The sequence below is a fragment of the Sus scrofa genome, chromosome 5 (genome assembly GCF_054392235.1).
Source record: "Sus scrofa isolate SSC_HxYL_T2T_F1_AM1 chromosome 5, Sscrofa_HxYL_maternal_Yorkshire_Landrace_v2.0, whole genome shotgun sequence".
Lineage (NCBI taxonomy): Eukaryota > Metazoa > Chordata > Mammalia > Artiodactyla > Suidae > Sus > Sus scrofa.
The window spans coordinates 63,215,441-63,242,322 of record NC_139387.1 but is presented as its reverse complement, the minus strand read 5'-3'; the positions used below and the strand labels follow the sequence as shown (position 1 = coordinate 63,242,322).

General features: G+C 37.5%; 2 protein-coding genes across 7 annotated transcripts in view; one reads left to right on the top strand and one right to left on the bottom strand.

Annotated features, from left to right (window-relative positions):
* The window catches only part of DERA (deoxyribose-phosphate aldolase), a 328,684-nt gene that overhangs the window by 272,853 nt on the left and 28,949 nt on the right, over positions 1 to 26,882 (top strand). For 2 of the 5 annotated variants that reach the window (XR_014803803.1, XR_014803796.1), the window contains exons 12-13: positions 4,645 to 4,726; positions 22,566 to 22,704. The exons of 1 other annotated variant lie outside the window; for it this stretch is intronic. The gene's annotated coding sequence lies outside the window, so the exon portion shown is untranslated. The remainder of the gene's footprint in view (positions 1 to 4,644; positions 4,727 to 22,565; positions 22,705 to 26,882) is intronic. 2 more of the 5 variants (XR_014803802.1, XR_014803800.1) reach the window with 2 other exon arrangements.
* The window catches only part of SLC15A5 (solute carrier family 15 member 5), an 83,260-nt gene continuing 61,952 nt past the window's right edge, over positions 5,575 to 26,882 (bottom strand). For both annotated transcript variants that reach the window (XM_021092295.2, XM_084956680.1), the window contains 2 exons: positions 10,521 to 10,629; positions 5,575 to 5,834 (listed from right to left, as the gene is read on the bottom strand). In XM_021092295.2, coding sequence (XP_020947954.2) covers positions 5,687 to 5,834; positions 10,521 to 10,629 — 257 coding nt within the window. In that variant the 3' untranslated portion in view covers positions 5,575 to 5,686. The remainder of the gene's footprint in view (positions 5,835 to 10,520; positions 10,630 to 26,882) is intronic.

The window sequence follows — 26,882 nt, the reverse complement described above, 5'->3', positions numbered from 1 at the left end:
ATGGTTCATTCACTGCCACACTTGTCCATCTTGTTTGTTCTTGTCTCTCCAGGCCTGGTTGGCTGCAAAGAAATAAGGCAGAACTATGCAAGCTGCATGAACGCAGAAGTCTGCATTTCTGGGGGTACCACAGGAGCCAGTCAGGAAGGTTTACTTCAGTGTCAGAGAGGCAGGGGGAATGTGGCAAGAAGTACTCTGGTCTGGGTAAGGGGGTCCTAACCAATGCACATAAATCTAAGCACCTACTCTGTGCCATGCATCACGCCTGGATGGGAAATCAGTATTTCCAGATGGCCTCTCACTGATGCAGCTTCTAAAGCTCACACTTCCTCCTGGCATTTCTGATAGCAAGTTCTCTCTTGTTTTAAAATTTAGCATATCCTCTGGTCGTCTCTCTTCCTCATTTTGATTCCAAGATTTGCTTTGGGAAAATGAAAACTGTTCATGATGATGACACGGATGCTTTCTTGGTAGTTCCTTTAATGTCACAGTGACTTCCCCCTGATTTTTGCCAAATTTCCGCCTCCCGTTGATTCCATTTTTCTCTTTCTTTTATTCCAGGTAGAAGTGTTGCCTTGCTCTTTGCATAAATGTCATTAAATGTGCTCCTGACTTGCTGCTACCATGGTAATAGATGCTTGTCATAGGCTATTGACTCATTACTGTATTTATATGAGATTTGGTCACTTGTGGTTTAGCAGACTGAAGGAACAACCTGATTCCCAGCCAGTAAATGGATTCAAACCTGTCTGAGATGGATGATAGATTAGGGTTTGGGTGCTCTTATTATTTAATAGTTAGTAAGGTTTCTGAGTAGACTGGTGACAGCGTCTCACTTGGGGAAAAGATCTTGGCTGTCAAATAGCATTCATTCTATGGTGAACATCCTTAGTAGAACACAGCCAGAGAGCGCGAGAGAAAGAGAACCTCAGAGACAGAGACAGAGATAAGCAGAGAGAGACAGGAAGACTGGATCTTGTCATTGCGATACGCAATTATCTTTTACATTTCACTAAACTCGCTGGAGAACAGGACTGGAGGAATCCCAGTCTGTAGAGGCTAAGGAAGTGGAGAGACCAATTGACCTAAGATTCCATTTTGCTGTAATGATGACTGTCGCTTGAGGAACAGATAGCTTACATTGTGATTTCAGGAACACTGCCAAAAGACCCCTGCAGCAATCCTTAGACGAAAGTACCCACCCACTGCCACAGAGCCTGAAATTCTGCCCTTAGAGTCATGTCTTTGGGTTAAGCAGGAGAACAGTAATTAGTCACTGAAAGAGAGGGAGGGTGGCATTACCTAGGGGTGTTAAGAGTTGCTGTTGTTTCAGTCCAGCAATTACTGATGGAAGAAGTCATATTCTTTTGTGTGGAGACAGAAAGAGACCGAAATCCACTGGGCCAAGGCATTTGTCTCCCCTGGAATCGCCCTGAGAATATATAAAATCTACTGTAGACCACAGCTATACTGAGGCAGTTCTGTAGAGAGGTCTAGCCCCTGGAATTTATAAGCTGCTGCCTGTGGAACCTTTGGAAAGTTGTTAATTCCTCTGTGCTTCATGCTTCTTATCTGTAAAATGGGGTTTATAATTGCACGTATAGAGTTACTATGGTGATTAAATGAGCTAATATAGAAGAACCACTTAGAACTGTGTCTTAGCAAGTAGTACAGGAGTCTTCCCAGTCGTTAATGATATTTTTTTGGGGGGAGGTAAGTTTGTTTTTCTCAACTTGTTTTTTCCTAAGGCAGTTTGGAATGGACTATAGCACATCCAAGGGCATTTTGTTGAAAGGATGCTTTTGAGCCCAAGACCGTCTTTCCTGACCCCAGTGTGGTCAGTGTGGGTGGGTCTTTTCATTGGGATGCTACTGACAGCCTAAGGTCCCCAGGAGGACAGTGCCTGGCTCCTCAGAGGAAGCTGACACACTGGGAAGAGATGTTAAAAGATGCTGTTTTTGGTAACCATTTTGTCAGAATCTCTAACCCCAAGCTGGTCTTTCATTCTTGTTCCCTTTTGGATGATGTAGAGAGTGTTTCATCTAAGTGTCTGGGGAAGAGCCAGTGTTGGTGACATTACGAGAGCCATTTGTAAAGTGAGCTGGTACTTTAGAGACAGATGGTCGAAGGAGCTAGTCCTGTATGTGACATCCACTATCTCTGTGACTCCTGATAACTCAGTGTCTCAGAGTTGCCGTGTCTCATGTAGAAAAGGCGCATGCCGAAATGCATCTACTTTCCAGGGGTGGAGCTAATCAAACGTGAAAGTCTGTGTGACAGCAACTTGTAAACTCTAAAGGGTGACACAGATATGAGCTGTTATTGTGAGTGATTCCTTTAATTTCCCTGTTTCCTACAAGCAAACTTGAATTTTAGCAGCACCTGTATGCTGTCATCACTTGCCTCTTGATTTCATTTAGGAACTTGACTCATAAGCTTCTGTGCCTTATAATTGTACTTTGGCTTCTCTTGCAGTGGTGATGGGATATGCCCATTGCCGGAATGGTTCAGGGTCCTAATGCTGAAGTTCTTTTCTCATAAAACAGGGGGGTCCCCTGACAGTTTTCAGAGGGAGTGATTCTCCTTCAATTTGTAAATCACACAGTATTAATAGGAAACTTTTTGGAATCACGAGCTGTTTTTTGATGATACTGTTACTCTAATAGTTGATAAAACACTTTCAGAAACCGAGAGAATTAGAGGTTGGCCAGGGTGGAATGAAAGCTATAAATCAAGATTACCTGAAGGGGATATGAGAGATAAGGGATTAAGCCAAGTAAAGAGATAACAAGGGGAAATATCCAAGAAGCTTGAAAAAAATTACAAACTTCCAGGAGCAGATTTCTTAGTGCTATTAAAAAAAGTCACTCTAACGGCAAAATTTGCACTAGTGAATTCATGTCGTAAGAATATGGTTTTCTTAATTTTGTATCCAGGCTCCATGCCGTGACTTTCGGCTGTAGAGGATTGAAGTGTTCCAAGAAAAAAATAAAGCAGAAAGAGATGTGGCCGTCAGTTGTGGACAGAATCAGCTGGGGTCAGATCTGTGCTCTGCAGGTCATAGAAAACATTTTCAAATACCTCGCCTCTCAGGTCTCGATCATGGACAGAAATAGAGCACAGGGGCTGCTTCTTAGGGAAGACTTCATTTTCCCAATCTTTGACAACTGAAAAATGGAGCAAATGAGTGGCTGGCTACAGACCCTTGGCACCAAGTGGCTGGGAGTAAATGGAACACTGCAGGGACACAGAACTTCGCCTGCCACTGAGCATATTACTGGAGAAATACAGTACAGAACCCAGCAGGCTTCTGCAAACAACGCATCCCTTTAAGTTAATTGGTGTTATATAGAAGCTGAAATGCTCTGCTTATTTACAAAGCTACAGATTTATGTAAAGCAAAACCAATTACACTTAATGCCTAAACTATTCCAGGTGCTCAATGATAATGTTGCTAGGCACTAGACAAGAAACCACCATGTGAGTGCATCCTGTTTCGAATGGAAGCATGTGTAGTCACTGCAGTTGAGCTAATCACTAGTGTCAGCCTCGATGTGAGAATTCTAAGCCCTTTAAGTGTTTGCTTTGGGTCAACCTTATAATTCTGTAGATCCCTTTTCATCCCTAAGGATGAGTGAAAGCATAATGAGCACCTTTTTCTATTATGATGTAGAAGTTAAGGGGAGGAAGGCAAATTTTGGGGAAAAAACCACAACAAAATAAAGCAGACCTTTTTTTTTTTTTTTTTTTTTTTCCCCTAATGGTGAGAAACTGTTAGAGCTTCGCACTTGTACAGAGATGAGGTGCTTAAAGGTTTCTTGATCTTTTAGGTGTTCATTAAACCCAAATTGCAAACTTGGCTTTTAACCTTTTGCAGCAAAGAAAGCTTCTGAGGCAGATCAGAGATTGGCCTGTTTCATCAGAGCACAAATGCTTAAAAAAAAATTTCAGAAAAGTTACAGGGCAAGAATGTTTGTCTGTAAGAGCTTGCCTTTTTACTTCTCCTCAGAACAAACAAATAAAAAATAGTTTGAGTAAGAGAAACACCTGGTGCTTTACAGCTGCTCTTTCGCAATTAAAAATGCATATCACACCAAATCAAGATGTATAAATCTTTTATTCTACAGATCTAAAATATTTTAGGTATACACAAGGGAAATGCTTAATTGCAGAATCACTTGCAATCAACTGATAAACCCACCTCTCCTATCCAGCTTGTTAAATGCAGTAGCACTCAAATTTTAGGGAGCATAAGAATGATTTGGGTGTGTTTGTCAGAACTACTGATTTCTGGAAAAAAAGTTTTTTTTTCTTCTTTTTTACGGCTACACCTATGGCATTTGGAAGTTCCAGGGCTAGGGGTCAAATCTGAGCTGCAGCGACTGGCCTATGCTGTAGCTTTCAGCAATGCTGTATTCTTAATCCGCATCATCACGGAGACTACCTCGGGTCCTCAACCTAAGCCACTTGGGAACTCCTGAAAAATATTTGGGTTAAAGCAGTCTGTGGTAGGGGCTAGAAAGATTTGCCTGAAGCAGGTGGTCCTCAATAAAACTTGACAAGCACAGCTACAACTAAGGTATGAGGCATTAGTTGTATTTGACTTTTTAAAATGAGCTTTCCCACATTTCTTTGCTTATACAGGAAAAATCTCTTTTAGAAGACCATTTCTTGAGGGTGTCTGAGCTGGTGGCAGTGGAGACCAAAGGATGTCTAAGGAATCTCTGTAAGCATCTCTGATTTGATCACTTGTCCCCCTCCCAGCACTTATTTTAACTTTCCCCAATATTCTTCTTTCTTTAATCTCAAATATTCCATCATTTACATTTACTTTACAATTTCTTCAGTATGTGAATATTCTCTTTTGTGAGGACCTCTATTTTAGTAAGATTGCTTTTTAATTCAGAGAAAATTTCGTTAATTCATAATTTGATAGTGTAATATCTAGATGAAATATAGTAATGTTATGTATTGGTTTATCATTTACTCTGACATAGACAGGAGATGACCACCCTGTCTGGCATGTAATATGTGCTCAATAAATGTATTGAAAGAAAGAATATTAACATACTGTTATTTAAGGATATAGTGAAACTAAAAAATGTCATATACATTGGCTTTAATAGCCGAGCCATGGTAAATAGTTATAAACTATTGTGATGTATAAGAAATGCTAATTTTTATTGTCATAGAGTAGTCATTTAGACTTTGAAATTTACTTAATTACTAGTAAATTAATTCAAATGCATAACATGTTAATGCAAAGCATTCTAGTTTACTAGAGGACTCATAATTAGCCTTTGTAAATAAAGGACACATAATTTTCAAAAGGCCACTCCCATACATTTTAGCTCTTTTTTTTTTTTTTTTTTTTTTTTTTTTTGTCTTTTTAGGGCTGCTCCAGCAGCATGTGGAGGTTCCTAGGCTAGGGGTCCAATCGGAGCTGTAGCTGCCAGCCTACACCACAGCCACAGCAACGTGAGTTCTGAGCCACATCTGTGACCTATGCTACAGCTCACTGCAATGCCAGATCCTTAACCCACTGAGCAATGCCAGGGATAGAACCTGCGTCCTCACAGATGCTAGTCAGACTCGTTTCTGAAGCTCTTAAACTAAAATGCATAGTGTCCAGCTGAAGGAAACAGTGAATACTCTTCTCATAAGACAGGTTGAGTCAAATAGAGTTTCACAGGGCTGTTTCCCAAAGATCAATACTTGAAGAAAATTCCCGTGTACTGCCATAAAATTTCAGAGACTTTTCATGGAGGGGAAGTGTTTCTTCAAGATTACTTCCACTGATGTGCTGGGCATTAAAATGATTTAGATTACAGTATCTAAAAAAGAAAGAAAGTAAGCTTTTTTTTAAGACCAGATGTAGATGACTTGATAAATCATTTGCTCCCCCTGCCCCGCCCCTCCTTGTGCTGTCTCCCTCTTATTATAGGCCTATAGATACTGGCACAATGTGATGATTATTTAAGAGCACTGCTCCCCAGAACAGTCTTTATAAAACCACAAAAGGAGTTTTAGGACATATTAAAGTGTCTCACAAGGTCCTTTAGATGGCGCTCTTTTACAACCTGCAGTGAGTCTGACAGTGAGAGAAACTGAAGTCTAGAATGATCAACTTACAGATTTCATGGCAATCAGGACTCTTGAAAGATTTATCAGACACTCTGGGAGTTTGCACATTTGGTGCTGAGATCGTGAGGAAAAGACCATTGTCAAAGAAGAAATCCATGAATGTATTTCTAAAATGTGTACCCTCTACCCTGGACCCAAGAAAAATCTGTTTTTCCCATCTTTGAAGTGCCAGGCACCATGCTAGGGCAGAGTACTCACCCTGACTTACCAGATTCTCATCACAACCCTGGAAGGATCGAATCATTCCCATTTCACAGACAGAAAAACTGAAATTCTAAGAGGTTAGATACCTTGCTTAGGGTTCAGATGTGTAATGGTTGGCAGAGCCTGGGTTTGGAACCAGAACTCTCTTATTCTGAGTCCTGGCCTATTCCCGTTATGGCATGCTACCTCTAAAAACAAATTACTTCTTTCTTTCTTTGTCTTTTTGTCTTTTCAGGGCCACACCAGCAGCATATGGAGGTTCCCAGGTTAGAGAATTGGAGCTGGAGCTGCCAGCCTATTCCACAGCCACAGCAACGCCAGATCTGAACAGTGTCTGCGACCTACACCACAGCTCACTGCAACGCTAGATCTTTAACCCACTGAACGAGGCCAGGATCGAACCCGCAACCTCATGGTTCTTAGATTCGTTTCTGCTGCGCCACGATGGGAACTCCAACAAATTATTTCTTAAACATTTTTTAAGAAGCTCTAGGAGGAAAGGAATTTATTCACTGCTAGTGAAGTCCTCATGCCTTGACCAGTGCCTGGTACAGATGTCCAGTAAATATTGGTTGAACGAACAAATGAATATGGGCCACAAATTCAATTTTATCAGTCTCTGAGATAAGAGATTTTTTAAATTTATGATGGTTGGAGGGTAATTTTACCTTCTTTTCTTTCTCAATATATTGCTAAAAATAACTAAGAAAAGGATACTCTTGCATAACTGGTCATTGGTCTCTTTCAATAATTGTTACAGGTGATGCAAAAAGATTACTGGTATAATTAACAAAATAAATAAAATGACATCAACTTTATAAGATGTCTTTTACAACACTGGAGGGACAGAGGTGTCAAGTCCTAATAACAAGTACCCTTCTGTTCTCTTCCCCCATAAACATCTTGTAATATCTTTTTATTTTAGCATCTATGTGGGATACATATTTATATTAAGCATTGTAGAGATTTTTGTTTAATACCCCCAATCTGGAGAGCCATAGGTGTGTTGTGTCACCATTGCCCTAGTTCAGATCTGATGGAGGAGGACTCCGATACAGACAGAGGCAGGGGACTGTTTTTGTAGAAATGGAAGTACGTCTGGTCTGACATGCATGGAATATTTCTAACTATAGTCAGTTAAGTGATATCCCACTGACTCTGACAAGATTAGTTTGATTCTAGGACTTATATCTGGATTGTATCCCACTAATATAAACTTGATAGTGAGGTGTCCTATCCTCAGACTTAATTCCATCTGTGTATTAGTGAGAGTGCTGTTTCATCATTAATCCACTGGCCTCGAGATCTTGGGGACAAAAATAACTTGGGACTGCCCTGTTCTTCATAGATTTGTCTCCATTATCTATCTTTGAATAGATACACCTTTGGGTTTGATAAAGTTGGACTGTGATTGGAAGTATATTGAGGTCAAACACCGTCTGACTCATAAACAATATGTTGTAATAATACCGTCACTGGGACATCTGTGTTTTCTCTTATTTCTTTGTTGTATCCTTACTGTTTGTTTGTGCTTGGCAAAAACAATGAGTACAGAAATAAGCTGGAGTCATGCACTTGTCACTTCAGGCACTGATCTTACTGCCTTGGATTCCATACAGTTTCTTGCCTAACTCTTCTGGCTCTGCCCATCCGACCCCAAGGGGAAATAGGTACTCAAGGCACTGTGTGCCTTTGCAGTAATGCCCTTGGTTCTAGCTACATAATCTCTGCAGGCAAATTTTCAGATTCTCCTTTCTTCTGAAATGTGACACCCATTATTTTCCTGTGGAGGCTGACTGACAGATGGTGGCGGGTATAGTCACTTTAACTGAGGGGAGGGTTTCCGCCCGCATGAGAGTTAAGGATTGTGAGAGCACAGGCAGAAGGCTCCTCTGTAACAGTTAGAAGCAGCATCAGCTAGGAGAAAGTGTTAAGGGCTTTGGAGACAAACAAACTTGAGTTTGAATCCTAGTTATATGAACTCAGGAAATTTTCTTAGCTAGACTTTCACTCTTGTTTTCTTATGTATAAAGTAGAATGGTAAGATCTATGTAACAGGGGATGAACAAACATGCTGTTTAAGGCATAGGAATGCTCAACTTATGGAAAATTAATTTCTTTCCTCTTTGCTTTGTTTCACCCTCTCTATGGTTCCTTCCCTCAAAAAGTATGTAAGAGGAAAGAAAGTTTACAGGAGATGGAGAAAATTTGGTAAAAAATTGATTTATTTCTGAATGGACTCTATGTTATCCCTTAGTCCCTTTCATCTTTGGCTCCTCCAATCTCTAGGACTTTGTATATTTTCATTTTTTTCCTCCTCTGAATCCCCTCCACCATTTCTCACTTCTTTATGGTAACTCACTTGCTTGACAATCACAGAAAAAGAATCACACTTAAATATTTTGAGTACTAGATGCTAGCTCCATGTAGATCAGTACTTTGCTTTCTTGGATTTTATTTTTCTAGTTCCTGGAACAATGCTTAATATGTTGGTTGAATGAATGGATGGATGGATGAATAAATAAGTTCTTGCACTAATAATTCTGGTCCCAGGGCTAGTTCAACTTGAATTCAGCCCACAATCATGGCCATCTTGGCCATATTTCAGCATGAGTCTAAGGTGAATAATAAAAATGAGGAAGAAGGGAGCATAAGGCAACATATATGGGGCCATTATTAAGATTATTTCTAATATTTTTGAGCAATTACTCATCCTCACAACAACCTATGGCACAATGACCACTCTTCTTATTTTCTTGTTACAGAGAAGTTGAGGCTTCTCAAGGCTAAATAGCTAGTTGAAGTTTGGGAATCCAAGTTGTGGAACTGGAATCAACTGGGCTGCCTCTAGAGACTGTCTTTTAAACTATTTCATGAAATCAGGGTCAAATCTTATAGTAGGAGAGTACGTGAAATTGAGAAACAGTGCAGGTACATGAGAGTTAGCAGATGGGCATATGAGAATTAGCAGATGGGCACCACACATGTGTTTGGGAGAAATGGACAGAGGGGAGAGAAGCCCTGCTTTCAGTTTCAGTTTTCCTTGCTGACTCTTCTGCTGCAAATCTGGGGACATTCCTGTTGAATCCTTCTGCAAGAATCTGATTTTCTAATTTGGTTTTCAATCTAAGAGTGAGATGGGTATTTTAAGAAAGTTAGACATCATGGAGGGTCACTTAGATGACATACACTTTTGAAGGTAAGAAATTTCAAAATTCAGGGAGCTGCTAAGACTTTTGATTTCATCATTAATTCTGTCTTGCCTGGGTTTTAAGTGGCTTTCTTATGCTGAACCTATGCCCCACAAACACAGGGGCAGAGGTGGCACTAAACATTTACTGATACTGACTTTATGTCCTTCTAATTTACCATAGTACCTATCACCTGACTGATGTTCCAGAAGAGATTTATTAGATGAATAAAAGAAGGATTCAGGCAAAGGATATGTGGCAATGGATGAGATACTAAAAGACTAAATAGATAAATGAATGGAAGGAAGTGAGGAAAATAAAGATCTCTTTAGTTCCCATTATGTTCCTTTATCAAAATTCACCTTCCTAAACCCCACAAAAGGTTGGAATTACTGTCTTTATTTTGCATGTGCGATAGAAGAGGCTCAGAGAGGTTAGACAATTTACTTGAAAGCACACAGCCATCCAAGAGTACATCAGTGAGAGGGAGATGTGGGCTGGCAATAGATGGATGATAGATGATACATATTAAGGCACTGAATGGTCTCAGATGACTGGCTAAATGATTTTGCACAGTTTGTTTTTGACCTTGAAATGGTCACTGCTGCTTTAAAGGCCTGAGTGGAATCCAAATCTTAAGCATCATTAGATTTCTAGCTATTTGTTTAATGATATTTGCTTTTAATGATAATGACTCATTCATTCTTATTATCAATATGGTTATTTCTCATTCTAATATGGTACTGTACAGTGGAGAGAAAAATCTTGCTTTAGAGTTGAGCAAAGCATTATTTTCTTATTAGGACCAATGGAAAAAGTGAAGTCTAAATTGAAATTTCTTGCTCTGAATATCTGTTGAATTTTTCTAATATGCTAATTTGTCCGGTCATGGAATACGGAATTCCCATTGGCTCAGTGATCGCTCCCAGATCAATATTTCATGGACTCACAAATTGTTCATCTCACCACACACTTACTTACCTTTGTGAAACACTCCAGAATCCCAGGACGTTCAACAACGTTAATGATGCCAAGAAGAAGAAGAAGCTTTCTAAATTGCCTTTGTTTAATGTGTTTGGAAACCAATTGCCTGTTTGGAACAAATGTAATTGTTATTCAGCTACAGAATTGTGAGTTTCTGTGAATATTTTATCATTCCACAATTCATAGAGCTTTATTCGCTTGAATAATATCTACAAAACAAAAAAGCACATCTGAAGCTCGTAGTTAAAATTCATTTAATTCTGTAATTAACAGTAAAATAATAAGCATAGCATGCCAAATATTTTGAAGGTCAAAAAAACCCCACTTGAGTTGTATAACACAATATAGGTGTCAGAAGAACTAAGTTACAAAAGTAGCCCTGAATGGGCTATTAATTTGTAGGAACCATGTTTGTCTGATTCACCCTTACATATCTAATATCTAGAATAGTGCTTGGCACCTCCATAGAGATTGTTTGGTACATATGCACTGAATATATGAGAACTGTTTGCCATCACCAGAGAGTCAGTTGTATATGCTAATTGTAAGGTTATGAGATAATGTGTGTAGATGCCAGATGTTACTTTGTTTTGATAACAGATAAATCCAGTGTTACCTTATTATAATATCACAGACCCTCTTGGTCAAATACTTGAAGTCTCTGGTTGATGTAAAGGTTTTTTTTTTAACCTGATGAGTAATTCCTTCAGTTTAGTACCCCTAAGTAAGGAACCTTTACTTCCTTTTGATATCAAACTTGAGTATATATGAAACTAATTAATAGAGTTTAAGGTAGTTGCTTTTACTTTGCTCCTAAGTTGTGACTTTTGCTTTGTATTTTTGCTAGAACTCTCTTTTCATATCTACATCTCTTATCTATATATCTCTATCCATATCAGCTTTATTGACACAGACACACAGACACACACACACACACACACAGACACACAGACACACACACACACACACCCCTTTTCTAAATGGGTTTTGAGAGATTATTGAATACATTACCTGAAATATGATGTATTATGTATAACAAATGCATATAGAACATACATACATATATATATACATATTATATAATACGTAACATACAAATATAATACCTATATACATATGTAACATATCATGTATTTTATAGAACATGTATATTATGCATGCAGCACTTATTTTTATACAGTACTTTTAAAACAGCATTGGGATCTTAGTATTAACAAATAAGTCACAGATTCATAACATTATAGAAATTTAAAAAATTGTTTAAAAGGCAAAAGCTATCTTCAGAGAGAGAGAGAGAACTTAAGTTCAATTGCAGTGCTGAATGGGCACTATATTTCCCCAAAAATGTTATGAAGTATAAGAACAGGAACTGAAATCTTTGTAGAGTCAGACATCAGGGTTTTTGGCATTTACTTGCTTTTTTTTTTTTTTTTTTTTAACCAGAGCAGCTCCTGCATTGGATTGTGAGCAATCTGTCTATGTTCCAATAGGCTTGATCTTCAGTGTCATCTTTGGCACATGGGTTATGGGTTGCTTCCTGAACTAGAATATGGTTCTTGGCCTCTCCCTTGACAGTGTATACTTTTAAATGGGGTTTGAACTAAATGCTCTGTTCAAGGTTGATAGTCAGCAAGTGCATAAGCATGACAGCTGTGAATAATTGTGCCATTTCCCATTTAAAGCTGTTTCTCTTCTGTCATTTAACTTCTCAATGACTATTATTATGGATCAACCATGAAAATTAGCTTGTGTCCATTATAGTCCAGGACCTATAATGAAATCTGGTATTGAGTTTAAAGCTATTTTGTAAGTTCTACTTCCCCATTTTATTAATTTGTGTTCCATTACAGTAGGAATTTATGGTTTTATTGCTATATTGACATGCCACCTTTATCTGATATTTAGGAGAAATTTCACTGAATGTCTCCCTCTATGTCTGTCCGTCAGATATTGTGTAACCCTCTTAGTGTGTGTGTGTATAGAAACTAAACATCCGATTGTACTTGAATGGGGGAGTTAGGGTGCATGTCAAGGTAACATGAGATAACATCACACTTACTTTCGGTTAAGAACTAAGCCATCCTGCTAAGCCTATTCAAACAGTCCTATTTCCTTATTTCTCTTGAATTAATATCCCAATCTTATTTCTGTCCTTTTCATTTCACATCAGCACTTTACATGTCATACGATTATACCATTTTATCACTGTTATTCTCTGGCTAGAGTAAGAGGAGTTTGCGCAGAGTATGCAAAGCCTCAGAATTAACATGATGTTAATTCTTCTTGGAGAATGAATTTTGGTCCATAATAAGTAATTGAAAAGACTATATTGTATAACAAAGGCAGATGAGGGAGAAGAATGTAAATTTTGTAAGATCTTTAAAGGTAAAACATAGTATTTTAAGAAATTGTTCAACTATAGCAAATGCCAGCCTATGAGGAGATGGCACTAGATTCCCCCAGGCATGCTGGTGTATTTGCGTCTCTGTCTTTGTGAATGCTGGGGTGGGCACAGATGAGAAGCTTTGTGACTTGGTATTACGTGCATGTGGGGTGACAGGAGGATGTCATACTAGAAAAGTTAGAGAAAGGTAGTGGAACTCTTTGAGTAACACAAGATATTTTGAGAGTGGAATTATTTTTTAAAATAAAACAAAAGCGTGCTATACACCCAATTGAATTCCTGACCATGCTCCTCTCTTCTTTCTTAAGTATCACTTTTAGTGTTTAAGCTTTCTTCCTAATCCTGATCTTCCTTCCGGCCCCATATTTTTGCCTTATTTAGCTATAATTTAACATTGGCTATGTAGCTAATTTACCTGGTGAGCTTCATGTTATCTGAACTGATAACACGGAATAAACACTAGTATCAAGTTGGATAGAGAAATTCTTCATGAAGCTTGAGTTGGCTTTATATATAGAGAGAGTATGTGTCAATGTAGAGATAGCATTGTGTATAAAAAGATATAGAAACAACATAGGCTTCAGGATCAGAGGGACTTTTGAAGTCTTTGTTATTTAATAGTTTTGTTGTTGGCCATTTGCCCAAGTGGACCAATCGAGCCTTGGTTCCTCCTCTCTAAAATGATACCAGTACCTCTCTCATTGAGCTGTTATGAGAAGTAAAAGAGATAATGGATGTCAAGGGTTGGACACAGATGAAGCACTCTATAAGCATTAGATTTTCACCTCTCCCTCCCCCCTTTAGAGGTACTCATACAAAATCATGTAGCTGAACTTGATCTTGGGCCCATTTCCTGTCATATATTTCTTCATGTTCTGTGTGCCATTTTTTTTTTTTATCATTATCCTAGGACTGGTTGTAAAATGTTCCATTTAACATTGTCAGTTGACTCAGCTCTTAGGTACTATAACTTTATTTTAGTAGCTTATAAACTTTTATTGTCGTAATTCACATTTGTGCCATTTTTCATGTGACATTTCTAGGAGCTGATTGAAATCAGGAGCATCCTTGCAAAGGGAGAAAAGCGGAGACTTTAGGTCTAGAATGGGACTAACTAGACTTCTCTAGATCTTAGCTGGGGTGGACAGGAAGGTTAACAACATGAGAAAAAATAGCCCCATAAAGAGTCTGAGGGATGGCGAAGTGTTGTTGGTTAATGCTGACAGTGAGCCTAACACATACTTTATAACCAGCTAGTTAGTAATGAGTGTTAGACTGTTAAGAGAACACTCAGAAAATATTTGGCATTGTTCATAGTTCCTCCACATATCTCTTGCTCAGCTAGATTTATTCACTCATTTGAAAATCATTTGTTAAGAACTTTTCAGGTGCAAGGAAATGGGCATTCAAAGTTGCTTAAGAAAAGGAGCTCATGGATTAATAAGGGAGACATGCATACTTTATTTTATTGTGCTTCACAGGTAATGCTTTTCTTTCCCACACACTGAAGTTCTGTGGCAACCTTCTTCAAAGCAAGTCTATTGGTGCCATTTTTCCAACAGAATCCTTTTTTAATTAAAATACGTCCTTTTTTTTTTTTTTTTTTTTTTTTTTTGGCTTTTGTTGTTGTTGTTGTTGCTATTTCTTGGGCCGCTCCCACGGCATATGGAGGTTCCCAGGCTAGAGGTTGAATCGGAGCTGTAGCCACTGGCCTATGCCAGAGCCACAGCAACGTGGGATCCGAGCCACGTCTGCAACCTACACCACAGCTCATGGCAACGCTGGATCGTTAACCCACTGAGCAAGGGCAGGGACCGAACCTGCAACCTCATGGTTCCTAGTCGGATTCGTTAACCACTGCGCCACGACAGGAACTCCCATTTTTTAAGACATAACGCTATTGCACACTTAGACTACAGTATAGTGTGAACATACTGTACTTTTATATGCATATACTTTTATATGCACTGGGAAACCAAAAACTTCATGTGACTTGCTTATTAATTTGCAGTGTCTCTGAGGTTGCCTGTAATGCCTGTAATGACTTGCAGGAACTGGACCTTATCGATACTAAATAAAATGTTTCTATTTATCTTAAATTATCACAGTCACTTTGGAGATGAAATTATCTAAACTAGTTCTTGTATTTTATTGACTGAAGAGTGAAAGTACCGAGAGGTAAAGGGAAACATCGCTCAATAGAATCCTCATTTCTTACTCTTCCAACTGCATGAATATAGCCCCTAATTGGCGCTAATGGAACTACTGATTTTTTTGACTTTCCTTAACATCTTCTCGACAGTTTAAAAATGTTTGGACAGCATTCTCTGAAAAAGCTTACCCCATATACCACCTAAAATACCTATGACATTTCCATCCAAGTCCTGGGGTTGATATTCAACCATTGTGAGACTCTTAGAGTAATTTACACTAAATTTAAGGCTTTTGAAACAGGGTTGAAAAATACATACGGTGACCCACACATGCTATGATGCTATAAACAGCACAAAGCTGCTGATGGGAAATGGGAATGTACTTATTCCTGCCCCATCCCATGTCCTATATTGTGAGGCCTAACATGTCAAGGGCTGCCTTTCAGTCTTGAGCATCACAGGCCCCAAAGACCTGACCACACGTTTTCCTATTTCCTTCGTCAGATATGTTCCCCACCCAAGGGGTCCCTTCCTGGCTAGTTTTGCATTAGCCACACTGGCTACATTCTGCCTGGTGCTCAACCTAACAGGTTTCACTTCCCTCCTGGCCTTCCACATTATTCAGACAAGCAACCGTATCCTCCTGTGGGAACTAGAGATCACCTCACTGTTTTGTTGCTGCAACGCCTACTCCTCACCCCCAGACCTTGCTTGTTGGCTCTCTTCCTGAGTGCAACCTCATAGGGCCTGCTCTGGTTCCATGGGTTGTGAGCATAGGTGACAAATAAGCTGCTGTCAGTCTCATCTGCCCATGTTTTTAGCATCTGATACTATTTGGGGAGGGCATCCTTCCCTCCCGAATGAGGTAATCAGGATGTGCCCCCCCATCCTCATATAAATCAAGGTCAATTCTAGTATCTGCTGTTGGTCTAATGCATAATTGCTGTTTAAGGGAGGGGAAACCCTCACACACCCCTCTAATCAGTGCCAATGCCAAGTACCTCTGCTTCTAAACTACATCAGGGAGAGGAACTTCCCTAAACCATAAGACAAGAAGTAATGGGAGCATGGCGCAGTCAGGGGACACTGCATCCAAAGATTAGAGTTCTCAGAAGTAAAGCATTACAGATGAACATGAGCTCTGGGGAGCACCTGAGAGTCAATTATGCTGGAGACTGCAAACTGTCATCACATTGTCTGAGCAGAGTGTTGGAGAACCAGAAAATGGGGTAGATAGAGTTCTCACTGAAGCTCAGCCATCTGCTTATTGCAGTAACATGGGTTTGAATGGGGCACTTTAATAGAAGACTGTGGCAAAAATATGGAAAGTGGCCAGACATAAGGAAATCCTTACACATTCTCAGTTAGTAAATACAGCTTCTTAGTAAATCTCTTCCTTGAGGCTGAATAAATAGGAAAAAAAATCCATATAAGGGAGGAAAAGTGATGATAATACATATTCTTACTGTTGCTTACAAAAAACACCTCAATACAAAATGACGAAGGTTAAAAATAATAATAATAATAATAATAATGAGAAACTCATAAGGCAAAGACAAAAATAAAATAGAAGCAAATACTAATTTTGGGAAAAGTTGAATTCAAAGGAAAAACCATGTCAAAGGGATATCCATGTTCTTTTTACACTGATTAAAAGCATAATTCCAATTGATGATTTGTCAATGAACATCCCTTAGGTAATGAAATAAAATGAAATCTAATGGAATCACAGAGTTAAAAACCAGGTAGATAAACAATTCTTGTGAGTGATTACATCACAGTGATCAATTTTTGATAGAATAGGCAAAAAGGAAAATAATGTAGAAAATCAGAATAAAGTGACTGGTATTTGCTGTACACCTAGAACTTACACAATATTGTGAAACAACTTTACTTCAATCTTAAAAAGTATAATGGACTTGGCAAGAGTTTAGTTAAGACTACAACATTGTTTGGTACACAGAAAGAAGTTATAGAACTTATAGAAGTTTAGATAACTTCAGTGACAAATCAAATTTATAGAAATTGAAGATTCTATTCCTAAATAACCAGTTGGTCAAAGAGGAAATGAAACCCACAATCACAATATATTTAGAAAATGAAATGAGAAAATGGCATTTGCAAATTTAGACATACAGGTATAAATTTTATAAGAGGCACATTTAAAGGTACATTGTTTTTATTTTTAGAGTAAGAATGAGCACAGATGAATCAAACATTTGACATGAAAAATTAGAAAACAAGTAAACCAAATCTAAGGAAAGTAGGAGGCAAGAAATAGAGCAGAAAGTCGGTATCTTAAAGTATATTAAATAGTTCTAAGAGCTGATTCATTGCAGGGAAATATAACAACAAAAACGGTAATAAATCCAGTCAGAACGCACAACAGGGAGTTTCCATTGTGGCTCAGCAGAAATGAACCCGACTAGTATCTATGAAGATACAGGTTCAACCCTGGCCTTGCTCAGTGGGTAGGGCATCCTGTGTTGCCATGATCTGTGATGTGGGTCGCAGACATTGCTCAGATCCCACGTTGCTGTGGCAGATGTAGCTCTGATTCGACCTCTAGCCTGGGAACTTCCATATGCCGTGAATGCGACCCTAAAAAAGCAAAAAAAACCCCAAAAACCAAAACCAAAAACAACAACAGAAAAGAATGCACGACAAAAGAATCAGAAGAGATAATGTTCAGTTATGAGTATGCTAAGTTAATGTCAAAAATCTCACAGAAATTGGATGATTATCTAGGAAAACATTAATTGCCAAAGTAGAACCAAGAAGAAATGGAAAATCTTAATGGCAAGAATTAGCAGGGAAACATTACAAAGAATGATTCTCAAAAGAGACGCTTGGTCCTGAATGCACTTTTGAATTTTCATGGAAGAAATGAATCTTCTCTCTGAATCTTCCAGAGCAAAAGACCATCAAGTATTGATGCTACTGTGGATTGTTTATCCCATGTATGTTAAGATAATTTAATATTGAAAAATCTATTGATGAAATATACCATAACATCAGGAACAGTAAGAAAAAATCAACAGGTAATCTCAAGAGCTGCTTAAGAAGCATTCAGTAAAATTTAACCTGATTTATATACATCTTAGAGATAGAAGCTTTCTTGGAGTTCATGTCGTGGCTCAGTGGAAACAATCTGACTAGGAACTATGAAGTTGTGGGTTCGATCCCTGGCCTTGCTCAATGGGTTATCTGGCGTTGCCATGAGCTGTGGTATACGTTGTAGATTTGGCTGGAATCCTGCGTTGTTGTGGCTATGGTGTAGGCTAGCAACTGTAGCCCCAATTTGACCCCTAGCCTGGGAACCTCCATATGCCATGGGTACGGCCCTAAAAAGCAAAAAAAAAAAAAAAAATTCTTATGATAAAGAATATCCTTTAAGATTCTCCTGATAAACCTACAAATAAGCTTAATGGAAAACTAAGAAAGATTCATATTAAGATCATGAGCAAGATGAAATATGACTGTCTTCTGGTATTAACATTTCCTTGGAAATTCTGTGTCCTGATGAGGATGCAAAGCACAGGAGTTAATATCAGAAATAAGGATAAAAATTATATATTTATGTTAAGATTAGAGAATTCTGCTATAAATGTAAAAGGATCACCTAAAATACTCTCATAAATTTATGAAGAAAGTTTAAGAAGTTGGATGCAAGATGAAGACAAACATTAATAATCTCCCTATGTAATAGTGATTAACTCAATGAGTTATAATGAGGGAAATGATTCCGTTTGTAAGAACAAAAAGAAAAAGAGCATTAAATGCTTATAATAACTAACAAGAAATGTTCACGATATATATGAAGAGAAGAGAAATTTACTGAGCTGAATTTTTAAATATTGAATAAATTAAAAATGTTATACAATTAGAACATGAACTATTGTAAAAGCTTCCCCCCCCCCACAATTAGCTAATAACGTTTACTAATTTTATTAAATAAAAATAGGATTTGGTGGAAACTAATAACATAACTTTAAAATTCATATGGAGGTACAAACCATAGGGAATGTGACTTTTATGTTCACATGAACTGGAGATTTGCACTTGCCATCTGCTTCTACACAATTGAATCATGAGCTACTGCAGCTGCCAAGCTAAGGGTGGAGAACAGGAGTGAGGCACTCTGTGTTCTAGGAAAACTGGGAGAACAGGTCTTCATATAGATATTATCAGTTGTCAGGAGATGATTTCATGAGCCCAATTCTTGCATCTCCTTTTTAGGTAGAAAAGCAGTAAAATCTTTCATGGTGACTTCTGCTTCTTGTGACTAGCAGAAACCTTCATGAGATTAATAGTAACCTTCTGTAAAAATGTGTATTTGATTGTATGTACCTCCCGCTTCGCCAAAATCACATGTATGCTGACCTCCCTGCTACTTTTTTGGAGTGGTATTTCAGAGTTATCTGAAATGCTGTCTCCTGGACTATAGTCCTCATTTTGCCCCCAGTAAAGCCTAACTCTCATCTTTTAGGTTGTGCATATTTTTAGGTTGACATTCACTATATTTTTATAAATGAATAATGATCATAAGAAGTATGATTAGTAATCCCTGGGATGCATTATATATCATTAAACTGTAATAATTAAAAAGAGGGTGATTTTAAGCTAAAAAATCAAGAGACAATTGAAAAGAATAGGACAGAAAGATAGCCCCAAAACAGTTCTAAGATCATCTAGAAGACTATGGTAAAGTGTACATCATGAACTAATTAATTTCATTCCAGTTATTCTATGGTTGTGGAACATTTTTGTTTAATTTACTTAACATATATCAGTTTATGCTGTGAAACTTGGTTATTTGAATCACAAAAATAAGATATGAATGAGAAAATTCTTTTCAAAGTATTAATTTACTCTGGGTCACTTTGCTGTACAGTGGAAATTGACAGAACATTGTAAATCAGCTATAATAGAAAAAAAATAAAAAAAAATTAGTCTACTAAAATTCCATAACTGTAGATAAATGCAATGAAATTAATCACAGTGAGAAAGGTTGATAGGTTTGATTACCTATATCAGCCAAACACATGTAAAACAAACTTATCTAAAAATGAAATGTTTGGTTAAAACTGGGAAAATATTAGCAATAAATGACAATGATAACTTCCCTAAAGTTTAAAGAACATATAAAGCAGTAAGAAAGAAAACACAAATATAGACCAAAAGAAAAATGGGCAAAGAATATATGTCACTTCATGAATGAAAAAAAGATAACAATGTTCATAACATTAAAAATTTCAATTTCCTGTTCTTAAAAATAAAAATTAAAGTAACAATGGAATATAATTTTTGCTAGTCAGATTGACAAAGATTAAAATATTATTATGCTCAGGGCTGAAATTAATACATTGAGACAAGTATTATCCTACCACAATGTCATAATTGATGTAGCCTTGTAGAAAACAATTTGGCTTTGCTTCTCAATAGTCTTTAAAATATTTATCTTCATTGAAAGAACAATAACATTTTCAGGATTCTATGCTAAGGAGACAATAAGTTGATGTACTTAAAGATTATTTTAAAAAATGCTCACCTTAGTAATATTTATAGTATTAGAAAATGTGAAATAACCTAAGTCTTCCTTAAGAAGGGAAAAGCAAATTAAGATATATATCCATTCATGTAGTGAAGTAAACCAATCGATTGTTGAAGTTGAACTTTCTTTTTGTTCTTTTGGAGAAGAATATCGAATGTCATGGAAATATGCTTTCAGTATTTTTAAGGGAAGAAAAAAAAAAGGTGGGTACTTGGTACAGATCTGTTTATTGAGTTTTCAGCAGGATTTACCCAGACCCTAATTTTATTTAACATATACACTTATATAAATTCAATATCTACATACACAAATAAAACATTTTTTGGAAGAAAATTTATCCAAATAATAATTGCCATCATCTTTTCAAAGTCTTTTTCCACCCTTCTGTATAGTTTGGATTTATTTCATCATATATTACCTTATGGCAGAAAAATACTGTTTTAAAACCACTTCATCAAACATACTTTTGGAAAATTTGACTTCTAAAAATCATTTCTGATTTATTATAAAAGAACAGAAAGGGGTGGATTTCCATCATAACCAACTTCTTCAGCAGTCGAAGTGCTGAATAATAGCCTCAATATTGTAACTTGGAAGTTATGTGCTATTTGTGAAACTGTTCTAAGATTTTAGTTTGGAAATTATGATATCCCAAGTTACAATAACTGGTCGATTCTGAACTATTCAGTGACATTTCACTGTATTCACTATTCAAGTCCTAGATTTACCCCTACCTCAAGTACACATGGCATTATTTTAAGTGCTTCAGCATACTGCTTTTGATTCAAGGCAGATTTCAGCTATCTCTTTCTGGAGAAAGATGCAGTATTTCCCCTTTTTACTAACTACTCTTTTATTCGGAATGTAATGGAACTTTGAAAATCTTAAAATGTGCCTGTTAGAATTATTCAAATGATAGGTGCACAGAGCAATTACTTCCTCAGATTTTTGTTAGATTTTTAATTTTTTAATTTATTTTTGTCCATGCCTGCAGCATGCAGATGTTCCTGGGGCAAGGACTGAACTTGTGCCACAGTGGCAGCCCTAGCCACAGCAGTGATGCTGCTGGGTTCTTAACCTGGTGAGCTACCAGGGAACTCCTAAATTTTTTAAAAAAGTTGTTTTATAAAGGAGGTTCATCTAGCAAACATCCAAAATTGTTGAGACAAAACTGAAATGGGCTTTATACCTTACTTTATTTTAAGCATATCTGTCACTTCATTATGTGCTTTTTGCTTGGGAGACACGACGTATGCAATTACAAAGATGTAACAGTCATTCTCTGGGGTGGATGTGCTTCTTTGTCTTGGGAAATAAACCCTAAGCAGTAAAAGAGCTTTGGAGTCAGGAATCCACCTTGGCTATAGGATTTGGGCAACTTCTATGGCTTTCTGAGCTCATTTTCTTCTTATACATGGTGGGGCTACAAATACCTACCCCTAAAGAATTGTTGTGAAGATTTAATGAAATAATATCTTTGTGAAATGCATAGAGCAAGGTCTGCATATAACTGACACTTAATAAATGTTAATTTCTTTCCTTCCTCCTTTCAGTAACCTGATTTAAATGCTTCATTTGAGATTCATAGCTCTCCTACCTGAGTTAATTTTTAAAACACATTAATTTTCATGATACCTGAAGGAAATAATACCTAACAACTATATTCTAACTTTGGCTTTTCTATCACTTTTTCATATTCACCTAATAACTACTCAAATTATTATGAACCTCAATTTACAGACAAGGAAACAGAGGCACAGAGAGGCTGCACCCTTTGTGTAAAGTCATGTAAAGAAGGCAGAATAAATATTTGTTGAATGAATGGGTGAACCTAGATTGGGCCCTGGATCTGCATACGCTCCATACTTTGTTCTCATAGCAGTGTCTGCACTGAGACTTAAATTTGCATTTCTACTTCTTGGGAATTGCAGATTAAAAATGAAGTGAGCTTGCTGTTTCCAGAAAGGGACATGGTGTCTTTCAAAATTGTGGAGAAATCTCAATGCATTGTTCATCTGAACTGCGAAACGGGCCTGGGTGCTATTTGGGATAACAAGCTTTCTTATAAGGGTGAGTTCATTCTCTTGAAGAGCACTGGGAGGTAAAAATCCGTCAAGATAGTGTGTTCTCATGATGATTTCAATGAATTATCATGGAAATGAGTTTTAGAAGAGAAGTAATGCTTTGTGATAATAGCCCGATAATGCCATTAGCTATGAACTGTAATTGTAATAGCATTAGTCAAATGAATATATCTGATATTAATTTGAGTGTCAAATATTTCTATAAGATTCTTCTTGTTAATTAAACATCAGCCTAGGTTTTATTAATTCAGTATCTCGACAGTACTTGCACATAGTAGGAACCTAATATGTTTTTTAATGCACTGAACTAATAAATCAGTCTCTAAGTGGAGCTATTTAAAATAATAAAATATTGAATTTAAATAACATCATGGATATAGCAGGAAATCCCTCTATATCCCAAACCTGCTTGCTTTTAAGTCTGTTTTCGCATTTGCACCTCTAATTAGCTAATGGTGTAGACTTAATTTTAAAATTAGAGAATAAAAGTTTTCTCTTTTTTTTTTTTTGCACATTCATGGGGAAATAGCCTATAAGATTTACCCCAAATTACTCTAATTCAAGAACATAGTCTGTGCCTTTCTTCCTGTGTCTTGTGGTCTTTAGACCATTTAAAAATCTACCAGACATGGGGAATTCCCATTGTGGCTCAGGGTTAAAGAACTGGACTAGTATCCATGAGGATGTGGGTTCGATCCCTGTCCTTGCTTAGTGGGTTAAGGATTTGGTGTTGCTGTGAGCTGTCATGTAGGTTGCAGATGACGCTCGATCCCACCTCGCTGTGGCTGTGGTGTAGGCCAGCAGCTACAGCTCCAATTCATCCCCTAGCCTGGGAACCTCCATATGCTGCAGGTGTGGCCCTAAAAAAGCATAAATAAATAAATAAATAAATAAATAAATAAATAATCTACCAGACACAAACTATTATATTTGGAATGGATGGGCATTGGGGCCCTACTGTAGAGCACAGGGGACAGTGTGCAATTGCTGTACAACAGAAATAGAAGAAATATTGTAAATCAACTGTTCCTAAAAACAAAAACCAAAAAACTGAATGTGGGGTGGGGGGGAGAAGAAAAAAAAAAATCCACCTGACAGCTTCTTGCCTGCATTGAACACCTGAATATCAGTGGGCAAAATCATGCTTCATATGGTTTGGAATAACCCTTCAGGCTCATCAGTGTCAACTGGGGCCTTCAACACTGCCGCCAATCTTAAGATCTCCTCTAAATCATCTTTTTTGCCTCACTGCCCCCCCACCCACAGATTCTTTCTAAGCTTCATTCTCATGCTAATCCCATTTTACTTTCGTGAATGTTTTGCTGCCTACTTCATTAAGAAACTTGGAAGCCTTGAAAGGGAGGCTTCAGGATATTTCTAATATGAGAACTACACATCTGCTTGCACCTACACCCACCCTCTCCTTTCTTGCTCCTGTGCAGGAAAGAAGTATCCACCCTCCCATGAGAAGTCAATCTCTCTTCTTTTGCATTTTTAACCTCTCCATTTATACCACATATTTGCACCAGTTAAATATGCTCAAGTATGTCTCAAAATGTTAAAAAAAAAAAAAATCTTGCACCCACATTTAAGTTTCCCAGATGAAATACAGGACACACAGTTAAATTTTAATTTCAGAGAATTGAATTATTTTTTAGCATAAGCATGTCCTAAATATTGCACAAATAATTTTGTAAAGTATAATTTATGTAAAGTACTTCCATAATATTACATGGGACATACTTATTCTAAAAAATATTTAGTTTACTTGCAATTCAAATATAACTGGGTGTCTTGTATTTTTATTTGCTAAATCTGGCAAATCTACCCACAGCTTCCTCCAGCCACCACTTTATTTTTTAATTCTTCTTCAAAGAAAGTTCTTCAAAAGACTTGTTTAGATGTGATGCCTTTTATTTCTTCACTTACTAGATATTTTTGATCCTATTTCAATCTGGTTTTCTTTCCCTTCCTGAAGTGACTCTTGCTTAAGTTATCAGTGATGATAATGTTGCTAAATTTTGGATATTTTCCGGTCTTCACTCTACTTGATCTCATAGTAGCATTTAATACAATTTCATCATCTCCTGTCTTCTCTTCTGTCTTCAGTGACCACACACAGACACACACAAATGTGTATTTCCCCCTCCCCTCTGGCTGCTCCTTTTCTTCTCTGGTTGGCCATTTTCCCTCCATCTAACCTCTAATATTGAGGCTCTTCAGGTCCAGGTCCTTTTTCTCCTCATTCCTTTTTTTTTTGTCTTATGTCTTTTGAGGACTGCACCCGTGGCATATGGAAGTTCCCAGGCTAGGGGTCTAATCCGAGCTGTAGCTGCTGGCCTACGCCAGAGCCTCAGCAACACCAGATCCGAGCTGCGTCTTGTCTGCAACCTACACCACAGCTCACGGCAACGTTGGATCCTTAACCCACTGAGCAAGGCCAGGGATCGAACCCGCAACCTCATGGTTCTTAGTTGGATTCGTTTCCGCTGAGCCATGACAGGAGCTCCTTCTCCTTGTTCTTAATATTCACACTAGATAATTTTATTCACTTCCATGGGTTCAAATGCTATTTTTGTGCCAGAGATTCTCATAATTGTATTCTAACCCAGATCCTTTTTCTGAGCTCCAGATATTTCCATTTGGATGTCTCATAGGTAGATCAAACAATGTATTAAACAATGACCTGTTTGTCTTCCAGTGTTCTCCATTTGGTAAATAAAAACTTTGCCCACTCAGTTGCTTTGGGCAGACACTGGAATGCTTCCTTGCTACTACTCCTGTGTCCTGCATCCTACTGCCTCCTGACTCTGTTAAAACCATTCACTGGGTACTGTTGATTCTACCTCTAAAATCAAGCTTATTTCCATCCACATCTTCTCATCTGCCTTCTTTCTCACTAGTTCATTACTTCTGTAGACTAGTCTCTTACTTCATTTGAGCCCTTCCTGCTTATCCCAAGCCGTTTTTTTCTTTCCAAATTACACTGCATCCACAGTGATCTTAAAACAAATAAATCATGTCACTTGCCTGATGCCTTTATAATTTCTTTTTGTGTTAAAAAATACTTCTAAGCCAAAGATCCTGCATGATTTTGATTATGCTTCCTCATCCTGACTTCATGCCATCCTCCCTGAAATTTTTGGGTTACTGATCTTCCTCTGAGTTCTTCTGATGGACCAGTGATTCCTTATTTTTATAGGTCTTGGTATGCAATTTTTACCAGAAATACTTCACACTTATGCTCACCAAGTCAAATACTACTTATCCTTCTAATGTCAACTTCAGCACATTTCCAGGCACTCTTAGCATGAACATGGATGTGTCTGTAACTCTCTATAGACATGTAAGTTTGCCATGAAAAGGGAGCTCCACTAATGATGGGTGGGTCCATGAGGCCAAGAGGAATTTCAGAATGTGCCTTTATTTCATCTCATCCTAATCCAGTCTTGGAATTGAAGCTGAATAGGGCAATTAAGCTCTGCATTTATGGAACACATTCTTTTCTGAATAATTATTAAAGTGCCAAACTAGAATATCATATTCAAGATAATCCTAGCCCACTTGGAAAATGCTGAGGTCACTCGGCATTGCAATAGCAATTACAACATAAATCATTACTTGTGTGCACCTTTATATCTACTTCCTCTAGTCCTCATAGGTGTCTTCAAAGTTGTTAGGGACATAATTTTAGAGATGGATAAATAGAGACTCAAAAAAGTTAAGTAACTTGCTATCAGGGATGACAGTACTTTCCTCCATCCTTCTAGGTTCTTCTGACTGGTCTAAGAATTAAATTGACATGAGAGACAGATTAACAGGGAGAAAATCAAATTTAATTTTGTCTCCATGTAGTCAGTTTTTTCTCATTTCTTTTCCTGTGGTTGATTTCTAGTTCATACCATTGTGGTCAGAGAAGATACTTGAAATAATTTCTATACTCTTGAATTTGTTGAGGTTATTTTTGTGCCTCAGTATGTGGTTGATCATTGAAAATGTTCCATGTGCACTTGAAAAGAATGTATATTCTGATTTTTTTTTTGGATGTAATGTCCTGAAAATGTCAATTAAGTATAACTTTTCTGCTGTCATTTAGGATCTCTGTTGCCTTATGGAAACCCCCCACACATAAAAAGTTTCAGACACAGAAAAGTGTGGTATATA